Raw genomic sequence first — 14,256 nt, 5'->3', positions numbered from 1 at the left:
TGCTATGTAGGATTCAAATCAGAGGAAATTCTTTTAGAAATATAGTGCTTTGTTTTGTGAAAATGCTTTTCAAATGCGTATTAAAATTATGGGATATTAGTATGATTTTTAAATGCCTCTGGTATTTTGGTATCAGAATCTGGCTGGCTACTGTTGTGGAATAAATTGCTGACATCACAATAATTTTAATCAAAGCAACTTTTTTACTTTGCCAAATTAAGCTCATTCGTTTGTCAGATAAGAATCAACCAAAATGCAAAACAAGCATTAAATCTATCTACAATCTGATATTGGAAAATGATGTGTCTAATTACCATTGTTCAGTTGTTAGGACAGGTATCAGGTGAACCATTAAGAATGGGGACATGTGCTGTCAGGATGTCTCTATTTGTGTAATTTTCATGAGTAGACATGCATAACTTTCATTAAAACAAAGATTTGTACAGATTTAACCATTCCTAATCAAATATTTGTTTGCTGGTAATGTAAATAAATATGTATAAATACATTAAAAAAGGAGAACTGCACCAAAATTGATATAACATCACACGTTAATTATCCTCAAAATGTTAAAAATTAGTATGGTACAGATTTAAGTGTGCAAATTGTTTTGCACTCATAAAAATAGTTTAAAATGTAGTTTAGAATGTAAACTTTAGGTTTTAATGATGCCTTAAAACTATCTCTTTGGAACTTGAGAGTTCCTTGAAATCTACTTTGAATACAACTGATCTAGTCCAAGCATTTTGTACATCATGAACATATTAAAGTACAGAGAGGTAAAGTTAGTTTACTAACTTCACTACCATGCTAGTGAAAAGTAGAAGTACTATGAAATTCTCTGGTGATCGTGGGCAGTGGCAGTGAGCCACAGCTCCCAGTGACACAAGATTTACAAGGGTGTAAACAACTGACACACTTGTTATTTATTTTCAATATAGGAATTAATAAACTACATGAGATATATAATCGACACTTTATTTTAAAATAGGCTTTGTATTATATGATTTTGCCCAATCCAGGCTAATGTAAGTGTTCTGAGTACGTTTAAGGTAGTTTAGTCTAAGCTGTTCAGTAAATAAGTATATTAAATGTATTTTTGACCTAAGAGATTTTCAACTTATGATAGATTTATTGGGATGTGGAGGAAGAACTGTAGTTGCAGTTTTGCAATGATATAAGTGATAGAAAAATCTTTTCTAAGATTTTGATTTTACTGAAGATACTTGTCTATATATCTTCCTATTCATTTGAAATATATAACTATACATACTTCTAAAAAGAATTTGTAGCATATTGATGGCATATTGATGATTTGAAAAATAACAGTTACTTGGGCACCCTTTTATACTGTTGGTGGGAATGTAAACTGGTGCAGCTGCTCTGGAAAACAGTTTGGAGGTTCCTCAAAAAATTAAAAATAAAACTCCCCTATGACCCAGCAATAGCACTGCTAGGAATTTACCCAAGGGATACAGGAGTGCTGATGCATAGGGGCACATGTACCCCAATGTTCACAGCAGCATGTTCAACAATAGCCAAATCATGGAAAAAGCCTAAATGTCCATCAACTGATGAATGGATCAAGAAGATGTGGTTTATCTATACAACGGACTACTACATGGCAGTGAAAAAGAATGAAATCTGGCCATTTGCAGCAACATGGATGGAACTTGAGGGATTATGCTAAGTGAAATAAGCCAGTCAGAGAAACACGGATACCATATGATTTCACTCATGTGGATCAGGAGAAACTTAACAGAGGATCATGGGAGAGGGAAAGGGGGAAAAACAGTTATGGAGGAGGAGGGAGGCAAACCATAAGAGACTCTTAAATACTGAGAACAGACTGAGGGTTGAGGGAGGATGAGGTAGAGGGGAGGGTGGGTGATGGGCATTGAGGAGGGTTGTTGGGATGAGTGAGCACTGGGTATTGTATGGAAACCAACTTGACAATAAACTATAATTTTAAAAAACTTATTCAGCATTGTAAATGTCTCAACAGATTTAAAAAATCTTGATAGGCATTAAGTAACGTAAGTCTTAAGATAGAATTTTGTATCTTATGTTTTAGGTCTCTTGATGTTTTAAGTGATGGTGTTCTGAAGGATCTTTCTGTATTTTATAGAAAAATGGTAAGGTTTATGTTTTTTCAATACTATGATCAAACTAAAGTAGTATATTAGGTCACACTTCTCACAAAACAATTTCCTAATGAATTCTAATACATTAGGATATTTTAAAAAGGAAGACTTTTTTTCCCAGATCCCACAGGTTAGTATGATCACTGAACATATTTAATCATAAAATTAATATCCATTTTAATTCCTTTTTAAAGACCAGGACAGTGTAAAACATGGATTCATATGATCCCTAATAAATGGATTAATTTGCATTTAATAAGGTGTAGTTCTTTTGAAAAGTGTTTTTTGACAGTTTTTTGGAATAATCTGTTTAATGGATCTAATCAGTTTCCCCTTTATTGTAAACTTAGGAAGTCATTAGGCATTCTAGACTTTTCCTTGTTAATGTCACCACATATCAAAACAAGTGGGAAATTATACCTATTTTGAAAAAGTTCTTTACATATTTTATATTTAAAAAGTGACTTTTTAAAAATAGATTCCAGCAATGGATAGAAGAGTTATTACACCATATCAGGATGGACCAGATATTAGCTATTTGGAAGTAGGAGATGGAGATATCTTTTTGAAAGAAGAAATAAATATGGAACAAAATTATTCGTAAGCTCTGTTTGTTTTTTTCTTCTTTTCTTCCCTCTTCTTCTGCCCCCTCCCCAGTCTTTGATGCTATTAACACGTTTATACTGAAAGAGAAAAATTGGAGAATCCTGATATAGGAAGTATGTATTTATGTTTATTCTTAGTCTTGTTATAAGAAAAGTAAATGCATAATTATTTGCAGATGTAACAAAATTAACTATAAATATAAAAGGAATACAACCTTTGAGTTAACATGTTAGATTGAATAAGTACATTTATCTTAGCTACCTTCCCCAAACCTGCTGAAACTATAATAAAGAAATACAAAAAGTATATTGTCCTAGAGCAGAGAGAACAGGAAAGGAGAAACAGTAGTTAGGAGGTGTTAACAGTTTTGGAAGTTGGAAAGTGGTTGCTGAGCAGTAATGACTTAGAAAAAAAAAACCCTGAAACAGAATTCCAGAAAGTCTTTTTTTTTTTTTAATGTTTTATTTATTTTTTTTTGAGAGAGAGACAGTGTGAGCAGGGGAGGGTCAGAGAGAGAGACACAGAATCCTAAGATAGGCCCAGGCTTTGAGCTAGCTGTCGGAACAGAGCCTGACATGGGGCTTGAACCTACAAACAGTGAGATCATGACCTGAGCCAAAGTCGGATGCTTAACCGAATGAGCCACCCAAGCACCCCAGTTCCAAAAAGTCTTAAGAATTAGAGGTGTAGCAGGTTTATGAAGACCAGGGTGATTTGTAAAAGATCATTTTTTTAGCTTCTTTGAAAGAGCATTGACCTTTTTCTGAACCCAGTTCAACCAAGTGATTATTCCTCCTCCATCTTGGCTGAAAGATTTCCCTTCTGTAGCAACTGAACCAAGGAAGAGTGGATCAGCCATTATAGATTTTTCTCTATAGAGAACTTGACTGGTTCAAGAGATGACCTATAGTGACTAACATTTGGGAATCCTCTAACAAAATATTCCAGGTTCTACATAATGTCCCTGTAGTGTGGCCAACCATCTGACAAGCCCTGTTTAGGATTTCCAAATTGTGTCTCAGGCTCACTTATCAGCTGGTTACAGAATTACTTTTCCTTCTACTTGGTAAATGACTTGTTAAAATCTTTGGGCATTCAAGTCATTTATTATATATATAAAAGTAACTAACTGCATAGCTCACTGAGAAATTGCTACTGAGTTCCAGACTTTTTTTAAACCCCTTTTCTAGTGTTTCTTTGCAGCTGATTATTTTACTTTTCAAAGTATTTTCCTATATACTATTTTTTCCCTAACTTTCACAGAAATAGTAGTTAGAACTAGTAAGAGTACACACTGAGATTCAGTAAAACGGAGTAATTTGCTCTGAGCAACATAGATAAAAGCAACTAAAGCATACTTATTTTTTGTGTTCTCTGTTTGACAAAAATGCTGTATAGATGTATATATTCTCTTGCTCAAAATGCATAGTTCATTTGCTGTTAATCTCTAACTTATTTCTAAAAAATGAATTTTATATTTGCTTTTTTAGGGAAAGTATGTTCAAGAAGGCAAAGACAAGAGCAAAAAAGAAGACACGCAAGCGTTCAGATAGTTCTGGAGGTTATAACCTTTCAGATGTTATTCAGAGTCCTCCATCTACAGGTTAGTGAGAGTATCTTAGGATATATTTCCTGATCTAATCTTTCATGTCTCTATTATCTAATTAATTGAACATGTATTAAATACTACGGTATGCCGTTTACCAGGCCTACTGAAAGAAAATAGTCTTAGGGAGGCTATGGAAAATGATAGTATATTGTAATAAATATTTGGATTGAAGTTGGCTTTGCGGGCACAAAAGAAAAGCTTCTGCATTGGATCTTGAAGAATGAAGAGAAATTGGCCAAGAAAAGGAAGCAGGCTGATAGACATGCAGCAAAGGGGGCAATATACTCCCAGGACTAGAGGCACTGGAAATAACTGCACATTTCTTGCTCCTTTGTTTCAGCATGCTTCAGCCATATAGGGCATGTGCATATAAGTGGTAGTTGGCAGTGGTCAGGTTTTGGAGGGATTTTATGCTAAACTAAGGAATTTGTTATTCTGAATGCTGTGAGTAGCTGCTGGATTTTTAAGGCATATAATGTGAGTGGATAAAATTGATGTTTTTAGAAGACCACTCTCTCCAGTAGCATAGAGGGTTAGAGATGGGCAAAACAGGACAGAGACAGTATTATCACATGGATTCATTGCATTTATATCAGTATTCCAAGTGAGATGTCATTCATGTGCATTAGAAGGTTATAATCCAGTAATAGAATACAACACATTTTATATCTATGCATTATGTGAGCTGTTTGAAAGTAAAGGTTATGTAGTTTTTCTAAAATAGTTTTCTCAGTTTATTTTGAAAATCTTTTACTGAAGAGATGAAAGAAGAATGAAAATCTGTATACCCTTTATCCAGATTTATTGTTAACCTGTTACTACATTTGCTTTCTTTTTATAGACTTTTGTTGCATGCTTACTTCCCTCATCTTCCAAACAGTCTTATCATTTTTACAGATCCACTTGGAAGTTATAGGCATGGCATTTTAATATGAATTAATACGAACCTCCTAAGAATAAGGGTATTCTTCTACACAATCATAATACCATTATCACATCAAAGACTATTAACACAAATTCATGAATATTATCTAGTATGATAGTCTCTATTCAGATTTCCCCAGTTGTCTTGGAATGTTTTTCTTACAGCCTTTTGTGTTTTAACCTTAAAAAAGACCTAGTACCCTATGAAGGCCGACATTACCTTTTCTTACTAATGTCTCTTTAGTCTCTTTTACCTAGAGCAGCACCTCACACACCTTTTTGTTTTGTTTTCAGAGGTTCAGGCCAGTGGTATAGACTGTCTCACATTCTGGATTCATCTGATTAGATCTAGATCTAAACTATCTAAATTGTAATAGTTTCCTTAGATTAAAATACAGAAGTGTAACCAGAAAATAATGATACTACAGTATGACTTTAAGAAATGGTATGTGTGTCTATAGCAGTAAGATATAAACAGGTATAACTTCTTAGCCTGATGAGGTAACTTTGAAAAATACCAGCACACTGTATTCCTGTGGGAGAAAAAAGAAAAGCTGTCATTCAGGGCAAAGAAAGAATGTCTTTTTATGTTTAACATGAGCTTCAAATGAGGTACTTGATGTTTGATAATGTTCAAAGGAATAAACAATGTCAAGAATAGTTGTTTTGGATAGCCCTGAAGGATATTAAAAAAAAAAAAAAGACAATATATCTGAATTGATTGATGAAGCACTGAAGGTAAGTCTTTCATGTTTACTACATCTCCTGATTCCTATTTAGGAAGTTTTACTATGTAAAATTCTGTGATTTTTGTGTTCTCTATGTTACATGAATTACCTCTAGTTCATAGAAGGACACATGGGTGGATTGATGGAAAGATGAATAAATGGATAGACATGAAGTTATGAAACTGGTTATTTTCCAGTTGCCTAAAAGACTTAGGGAAAAAGCAGATATTTGACTTATTTTCAATAATGGTATTATTAGCACTTGTGTTAGAATCTTTGCATTTCATAGATGGAAGAGACATTAGTAATGAACTAAAATTTGTCGCTTCCTTTAAACCTAAGGAACCAAGTGCAGAAAACTTCAGTAATTTGAGTAGTGACAGAAATATAATTTATTTTTTCGATTCCAGTTCTAATTCCTCCTGCTCTACTACCCTTTCTGTGGCCAAAGCAGATGATTGAAAGGTCAAATTTAATTGGGGCTAAAAAGACATGCTCTGGAAGTAAGCTTAGTTGTGTGATCCTTTATGTTAGAAGACAGTCTGTGAAAATGTTTATACTAAAAAATAATTATTGGCCACTTTAAATATCCTTTTTATTCATTATATTTATTTCAAATTGACTTTTGGGAGTATTCTGGTATTAAATATACTCTTAAAAATTTGTTGCTCTTAAAAATATTTAAAAGATGGGGTATAGTGCTGAATGTTATTTCCAAATTATTTGAGCAGTGACAGTAACAAAAGAGGCATATATCTTATCACAATGATTTACTTAAAAGAAAACACTTACTTGAATATATGAGATGGTATTTTTAAAAATTATTTCTTTTTCCTTTTTAGTAATTTAAATCCAAGTTAGTTAACATATAGTGTAATAATGACTTCAGGAATAGAATTTAGTGATTCATCACTTACCTAGGACACCCAGTGCTCATCCCAACAAGTGCCCTCCTTAATGCCCATCACCCATTTAGCCCCTCCCCCCACTTTCCTTTCAGCAGCCCTGTTTTTTCTCTGTATTTAAAAGTCTCTTTTGGTTTGCCTCCCTCTGTTTTTATCTTATTTTTGCTTTCATTCCCCTGTGTTCATCTGTTTTGTGAGTACAGTCATATGATATTTGTCTTTCTCTGATTTCTTTTGCTTAGCATAGTACACTCTACTTCCATCCATGGTGTTTCAAATGTTTTATTTATTTTTAAGTCAGTTGTAAAATTTTTAGTTACAGCTCATGTAATGTGTTTTTTTGCTACCTCATTTAGATTCTACTAAATTTGAAATATGTGAAAGTAAACACATGAACTTAAGCAAAAGTTTGTTTTCTCTGTTTATATTTGAAATGACTTTGATATACTAAGGAATCTGGTTACCAGATATGGCAGGGACACAAGTATTTAGCTTGCCTAGGAGAAGAAATGGTATGTACATTTCATAACAGCCCTTTGCTTTAGGCAATAGGCTAATTAAAATAGCTCTCAATCCTCAGATTTTCCCTCAACCCCCCGCCCCCATAAATAAAAACCCTCAAACAGGCCACAGTTGGCTTCAGCATAATCTCTGCTACTGGGCCAGTCTGTTGACTAGATGAGAAGTAGAAAGGCTACAGTGTTCCTCCCACACAGAATGAGGCCAATCCCCCTCTGCAGGGTGCAGAGAACGTGGTACAGAGAGACAGATGAGAAAGGGGAGGGTCTGAAGTTCATTAATTTTGTCTTTTTTTATGGGGGAAAAAGAAGTTCTGAATCACTTCTCAAAGCAGATCCTAAAGAAGTGTCTTCCTTATGTTTATTGCATAATTACTGTGTAACTGAATGGATAAAACTGTTTTTTATTAAAGTCTCCCCTATTTCAGTTTTTTACTTTATTTTTTCTTCATTTAGCTTGAATTGTCAAGATTTGACACAGTGAATATAATTTAAATGTTATTAAATCTGGATAAATGGAAGCTTTTAGCTCTATTTAGTTCACTGAATGTAATATACACATGTTTAACGTATTTTAAATATTTTTAAAAATTTTACCTTTTAGGATTATTAAAATCTGGTAAGACCAATTCTGTGGAATCGCTCCCAGAACTACTGACATCAGATTCTGAAGGAAGCTATGCAGGAGTGGGGAGTCCTAGAGACTTACAGTCCCCAGATTTCACAGCAGGATTTCAATCAGATAAAATTGAGGTTTGTTTTTATTTATTAATGCACTGTTTTCTTAATTTCAGATTTTAGATATTTATACAATTAATTTATCTTTAGTTTTTTATTATTTTCTGCTCTGACTTTAAAATACTCTCCTGGCTGGTTTATAAAAAAAATATATATATATATTTAATAACATGTAGTATTTTCTCAAATTTGCATTATGTTTCTAGTTTTAAAGATTTTAATAGCCATTTAAGCCCTTTATGACTTATATTTCTAATCCTCTTTCTGCAAATTAAAATATAATGTTGATGCAAAAGACAGCAACACTGTATAGACATATGGAAAGATATATTTATAGCTAAATTACTTGAAATCTATTTTGTGAAATGTCAGTTAACGCCAGCTAAGACCTGTCAAAGGAAAGTGATTTTGAAAGGAAGCCTAACTTCAAATTCTCTCTGCGTAGTCTCTTTCCTCTATCATGTTAACAGAAACAGTACAGTCTGGAATGGAGTTCTTCTAGTCCAGTACAATTAACAGTAAACTGCAGAATTTCAAGTCCTGTTGAACTTTGGAGAGTCCATTTTTTAGACATCTCTTAACATTTTGCCCCGTAATTGTTAATGTACAAGAAAGGAAAATGTCTAACTTATTAGATATGTCATTTTTCTGTAATCCCTAGTCCTCCACAAAACTATTAGAACTTCAGGAAATTCATGAGACAATGGAAAATTTACCTGTTCTTCTTAGTCTTCTAGACCTCAAGTATTGATTTTTTTTTTTTTTTATGTAGGCTAGAGGTTTCAGGCCCATTCATATTAACACCAAGTTGGTATAGAAGACAGTTGAGGTTTAAAAGGAAAATTAAAGGCATTTTATAAATGTTTGGCAATAGGAATCTGTCCCAGCAATGGAAATAACCATTTTAGTAACTTTCTTGACCTATTATAATGACAGTTGTTTTAAGGTTCCTTTTCAGCTTTCAATATTATTTAACTTTAATTTTATTTAGAATGAATTACATGACATTAATATGAAACAAAATGAAAATTTGGTATAAAGTCATGGACATTAATTTTAAAGTTACTGCTTCATATCCTATTTCAACAACTTCTATTAACATTTTTGTTTAATATTAATAGAAATTTAATGTGAAAACTTGTTTCCCTAAAAATTATTCCCAAAGCTCATGGTAATTGGGTTATAGTCACTTAGAAATTTTGAGAATTGGTTAAGAAACTAAACTAGAAGAATGCTAGATGATTATCCTTTTTTTTTTTTTTTTTTTTTAGTTTTCTCTTCAGATTTTATTTGAAATCTAATTCAAATTGTCAAAGCTACAAAAGGGGGAAGATATCTGTATTATTTTTGCTAAGTCACAACATCCTAAAACAAAATACTACTACTGCCAGCAGATCCATTATACACATTCCTGATGAAATTCATTAGCACAATAAAAATTTCATCTTGGAGAAACAGCCACAATGAAAGTAGTTTATACAATATAAAACAATGACAGGTCTACAGATGCAGTCACTCATGAGTTTACACATGCATTCACAAACAAATAAACAAAAAATCCGGGAATGCTCTTTCATTTGATTTTTTTGTTTTTGTTTTTTTAAAAAAAAAAAACAGACCATTCAGGCACAAAACAAAATTGCATTTCCAATAAGTGACAGCATGTTAAAGATTTATGTCAGTGTTTGTTTTTCTTTGACTTTTTATGAGACCTGTATGGAGATCGGGACTGGGATCTGGATTTCTTCCCTGACTTTTTAGGGGATCTAGACCGTGATCGCCTAGACCTTTTAGGTGTCCTGGAACCAGATGGTGATCTTTTGGCCTTTTTGCTAACATCTCTAGGAGAATCTTTGTGAGATGCCCTGGACCGTGATCTCTCTTTATGAGATCTTCCTGAATGCTCTGATTGCTCTGATTTGGGTGAAGGGGATTTCACTCGTCTATCACTGCTGCTTTGAGATGGGCTAGGGGATGTGCTGTGTCGCCTCTTCCTTTCTTTCCTTGTTGGAGTACATTCATCTTTCTCCTTCTTGTCTTTGGATCGAGATTCCAATTTTTCTTTATCCTTTTTATCTCTTTCTCGTTCTCTTTCTAATTCTTCTCTTTCTCTCGTTGAAGAAATTTATCTCTGTAGTGTTCTACTTGCTCCTGAAAGCTCTGGTGTGGTTTTTAGGTCTTTTTCCAATTCATCCTGAAACCTCATGACTTTGAGCTCAATTTCACAAAGTTTAGCTCGTTTTTCCTCACTCATTTCAGAGTACTTAGAAAACTTGGACTCCGTCATTTCTTCTTTGATGGGATTAGAGTACAAATGATGTTCTTCTGATTTTGAACTCTATCTTCTTCATCTTCACTTTCTTCTTCGTGGTTTTGATTTTCTTCTTCTTCTGATTCCTCATGCTGGTCAAATAACTCCCATTTAGAAGTTGTTACAGCCTGTGCTTCTAATTCAGATTCATCTACAGCTTCCCATTTTGATGGGGCAACTTTAAATATGGGCTCATTCTTCTTTGAGTCTTCAGTTGCATCCAAAGGCACTCCATCAAGATCATCATCAAGACTCTTTATAGGGACTCCATCAAGATCATCAATGGGAGTAGCATCAATTGGAATTCCATCCACATCTTCTAGAGGTGCACCATCAAGCTCTTCCTCAATGGGGGCACCATTGAGGTCATCTGGTACATCCTCTGTTTCCTTTTCTTCAATAATATTTACAAGTCCTAAGAAAATATTTTGTAGTTTGATCAAAAATGGTTCTGGATAAATTGCCCAATCCTCCCATGCTTTGAAACAGGTCATTACCTGTTGCTTAAAGTTTTCAGACTGTAAATGGTCTTGAATTGTACGATAGGTAGCATTGAGGTCTGAAAATATCTGACATAACTTTGTTTCAAAAAATTTTCTATAATATGAAGCATTGGCAACTTCGGCTGAAGAGTTATACAAAACATCAGAAACCAAATATAATCTGGCAATCTTTTTAGGGAGGGGCGTTTTTAAGATGGACAGTGACTCAGTAATGCAATCCACTGTTTCTTCAGCAGCTTCAGCATTATTAAGCCAGAAAACCATTGCGTCTCCAATATCATTTTTCCTTGGAGTTAACCCCCGCAGAATTTCTTCTGATTTGTCCCTCTGTTCTTCCTTAAGTGCTCCCTTTTTACTAGGCTCCTCTACAAAAGCTTCTGTTTCTTGTTCTTCTGACATCCCATTCAGGTATATGGATTTAATGGTGGTGGCCTCCAAAAAGATCCATTTCTGAACATACGAAAATCTTCCGTCCGCCACTTAGTCGAAGAATCTCCCTGCAGAATAGAATAAAGCTTCCACCTATAGTAAACATGGGCTGGTGTCTGGTTTTCAAATAAGAATCTGAACATAGGATTGTTGATTTCTCTGTTCATAATCATAGCTTCAAACATTGGCCCTTTACGTACAACAGACTCTATCATTTGATGTGTCAGGGTGAGTAAATTCCTTTCTATTGGGATAACCACTTTGACTATGGCTTGCGACAGAGTCTTCTCAAAATCCTCCTTGTTTTTAGGTGGCAGTAACATTGGAGCATTGGGGTTTTTTAACCTCTCTCTAGGCTGTGCATTAAAAGGCAGTCCTGATGGAAGTGGGGGAAGTGTATGTTCCATCATAGAAGGCGGAATGTATATTGGATGTGGAGGAATAGGCACAGCTTTACCCCAACCTAACTTCATTTCAAAAGACATAAACATCTTTCCATTTAAAATTTTTAAAGCTCTTTCAGCATCTCTTCTATTCATAAAGGCCACAAAGCCACAATTTCTCTCTTGCTCTTTCTTTATCAGTCCTAGGCCACATAATTTTCACACTGGCTAATGGTCCAGATCTTCCAAATTCTTGACAAAGCATTTCTTCATTCATCTGTGGGTTAATGTTTCCAAGGTATAAATTAGTAGTGCTTGGATCTCCTACATTATGTGAGCCTGGTGCATAATCATCAAGAACAGATGATCGATTTCTTCTTGAAGGCGCATCCATAGAACGACGTTGACCATCAGAATCTGACTGAGGAGGTTCAAATCAGCTTAACCTGCCTTTTGTTTTATGTCTCTCATCACGCTCTTCCTGAATTTGTTTCAATTCTTCTTTGAAGAGTTCCAAATTGCTTTTTTTCTTTTTTTTCTCCCCTTTCTTCAGTGGAGGTTTTTTGGTTTCTATGACAAGAAGAGATGGTGGTCTTTCATTGGATGACTAATTTGGAGGATTTTTTTGATCAGCAAATCTTGAAGATGGCTTATAGATTTTACCTCTTTTTTCATGTTTCATGTTCTTCTTTTGCTACATTAACAACACCTCCACGCACAAATGTCTTTACTTTATTACCATCACTTCCTTTAAAAGCGGCGAGAAATTCCTCATAAATCTCAGCAGCTGCCTTTTCATCTTCCTTTTTCTTTAATTCTTCTTGCTGCTTCTTACTTAAAGTTCGCTTAGCTGTACTCATTTTTCCAATACTGAATGCTTTAAGTTTGTTTTCTAGAAGAGGTCTTGAAAGATTCTGATGAGGAGAATCACAAAGGCTTTCACGAGCATTCTCATTCCTATAATTATGTTTCCTTGGACTCTTAGGTCATGTCCGACTTGGCATCTCCCTATCTGAGGGTCCCGATGCATCCATGTGTGCATCTGAAGATCCAGATAAATGAACATCTGATGATCTGGTCTTCGAACTGGCCTTCTGAGATCCACCTGGCGTTTTGTCCGCCATCTTGAGTTTTTCTAGATGATTATCCTTATAAGATTTCATGCTTTGATATAATTTAACCAATATTTATTAAGTACCAACTATGCTAGGTGTCTGCTATTATTCATTAAATTTTTTTTTTTTTACCTCCAGGGGAAAATTAAACCATATGTTAATGGTACACCTCCTGCATATTCTAGGGAAGATTTAAAACCGTGGGAAAAATCACCAATACATAACATATCTGCTCCACAGACCATTCCCAGTAACAGAACTGATACTACAAGCTCTTCTAGTTGGGTTGCTGGCTCTTTCAGGTAGGATTTTTATTCTGTTCTGTACTTGTTGGAGAAATATTATTTATTTTTAGTCAAATGGAAATTTTTAGTGAAGAACATTAAAAAAGTATTAATGCAAATTTCTAATACACAGAAAATTACCTAGATGCACATAGCTAGTGACTTAACAATAAGCTATTTTAAAAAATTTTTTGTAATGTTTATTATTGAGACAGAAACAGAGCATGAATGGGGGAGGGGCAGAGAGAGAGGGAGACACAGAATCCAAAGCAGGCTCCAGGCTCTGAGCTCTCAGCCCAGAGCCCGACACAGGGCTCAAACCCACAAACTGTGAAATCATGACCTGAGCCAGCCCAATAAGCTATATTTTTTTGATAGTATATATTAAAATTCCCATTAAGGAAGACCATTTTGTCATTTGTAAGTTTACTATATCTTTTTTTATGGGGAGGGAACATTATGGGATATATAAGATCTCAAAAAATACATGGTTATTCAGTTCATTTTCAGAGCACATTCATTTAATGTTACACTATGCTTTTAACTTGCCTATATTGCATCCATAGTTTTGTTCAGAAAAGTCAATTTTTTAAATTGCAGGAGTCGATATAATTAGAATGCATTCTTTCAGCGTGCTTATTGAGCTTGTGTTTCATATTTATACACCTACTCTGGTTTATATAATAGGCTAAAGCTGTTAATTGACTTACCAATTATATCACATAATTATTTTGAAGTACGCTGTATTTTGCAAAGTTGGAAGACCAGATTATGATGTGCCAGTTTATGTTGTTTAATAATCTAAAAGTAGTTTAGAAATCATTCTGAATTTTTTTTTTTGCCTTTTAAGTAAACGTATTTGTGGAAACCCCAAGAAGCCTCTTCTGATCACCACTAGAATATTTTATTAAGTGTGTTTTAAGAATAATTGGCCTCTTGTAAAGTCAGCAAAATAGATCAGCTATTTCTAAAAACGGTAGAATTTTTTTTCTCATTATAGTCCAACTCCCTCTGGTGGGTTTCTAATATTGAGCATCCCAAATTTTACTTTAAAATTTT

At 34.2% G+C, this 14,256-nt stretch overlaps 1 protein-coding gene and 1 pseudogene across 6 annotated transcripts in view; one reads left to right on the top strand and one right to left on the bottom strand.

Moving 5' to 3' along the window:
* Positions 1–14,256, top strand: part of IBTK (inhibitor of Bruton tyrosine kinase) — a 91,900-nt gene that overhangs the window by 52,804 nt on the left and 24,840 nt on the right. For all 6 annotated transcript variants that reach the window (XM_029943637.1, XM_029943638.1, XM_029943639.1 and 3 more), the window contains 5 exons: positions 2,075–2,135; positions 2,623–2,744; positions 4,241–4,353; positions 8,039–8,187; positions 13,052–13,215. In XM_029943637.1, coding sequence (XP_029799497.1) covers positions 2,075–2,135; positions 2,623–2,744; positions 4,241–4,353; positions 8,039–8,187; positions 13,052–13,215 — 609 coding nt within the window. The remainder of the gene's footprint in view (positions 1–2,074; positions 2,136–2,622; positions 2,745–4,240; positions 4,354–8,038; positions 8,188–13,051; positions 13,216–14,256) is intronic.
* Positions 9,790–12,922, bottom strand: LOC115295598 (annotated as a pseudogene).

This window comes from Suricata suricatta, chromosome 7, assembly GCF_006229205.1.
Source record: "Suricata suricatta isolate VVHF042 chromosome 7, meerkat_22Aug2017_6uvM2_HiC, whole genome shotgun sequence".
Lineage (NCBI taxonomy): Eukaryota > Metazoa > Chordata > Mammalia > Carnivora > Herpestidae > Suricata > Suricata suricatta.
This window is presented reverse-complemented; position numbering and strand designations above follow the sequence as displayed.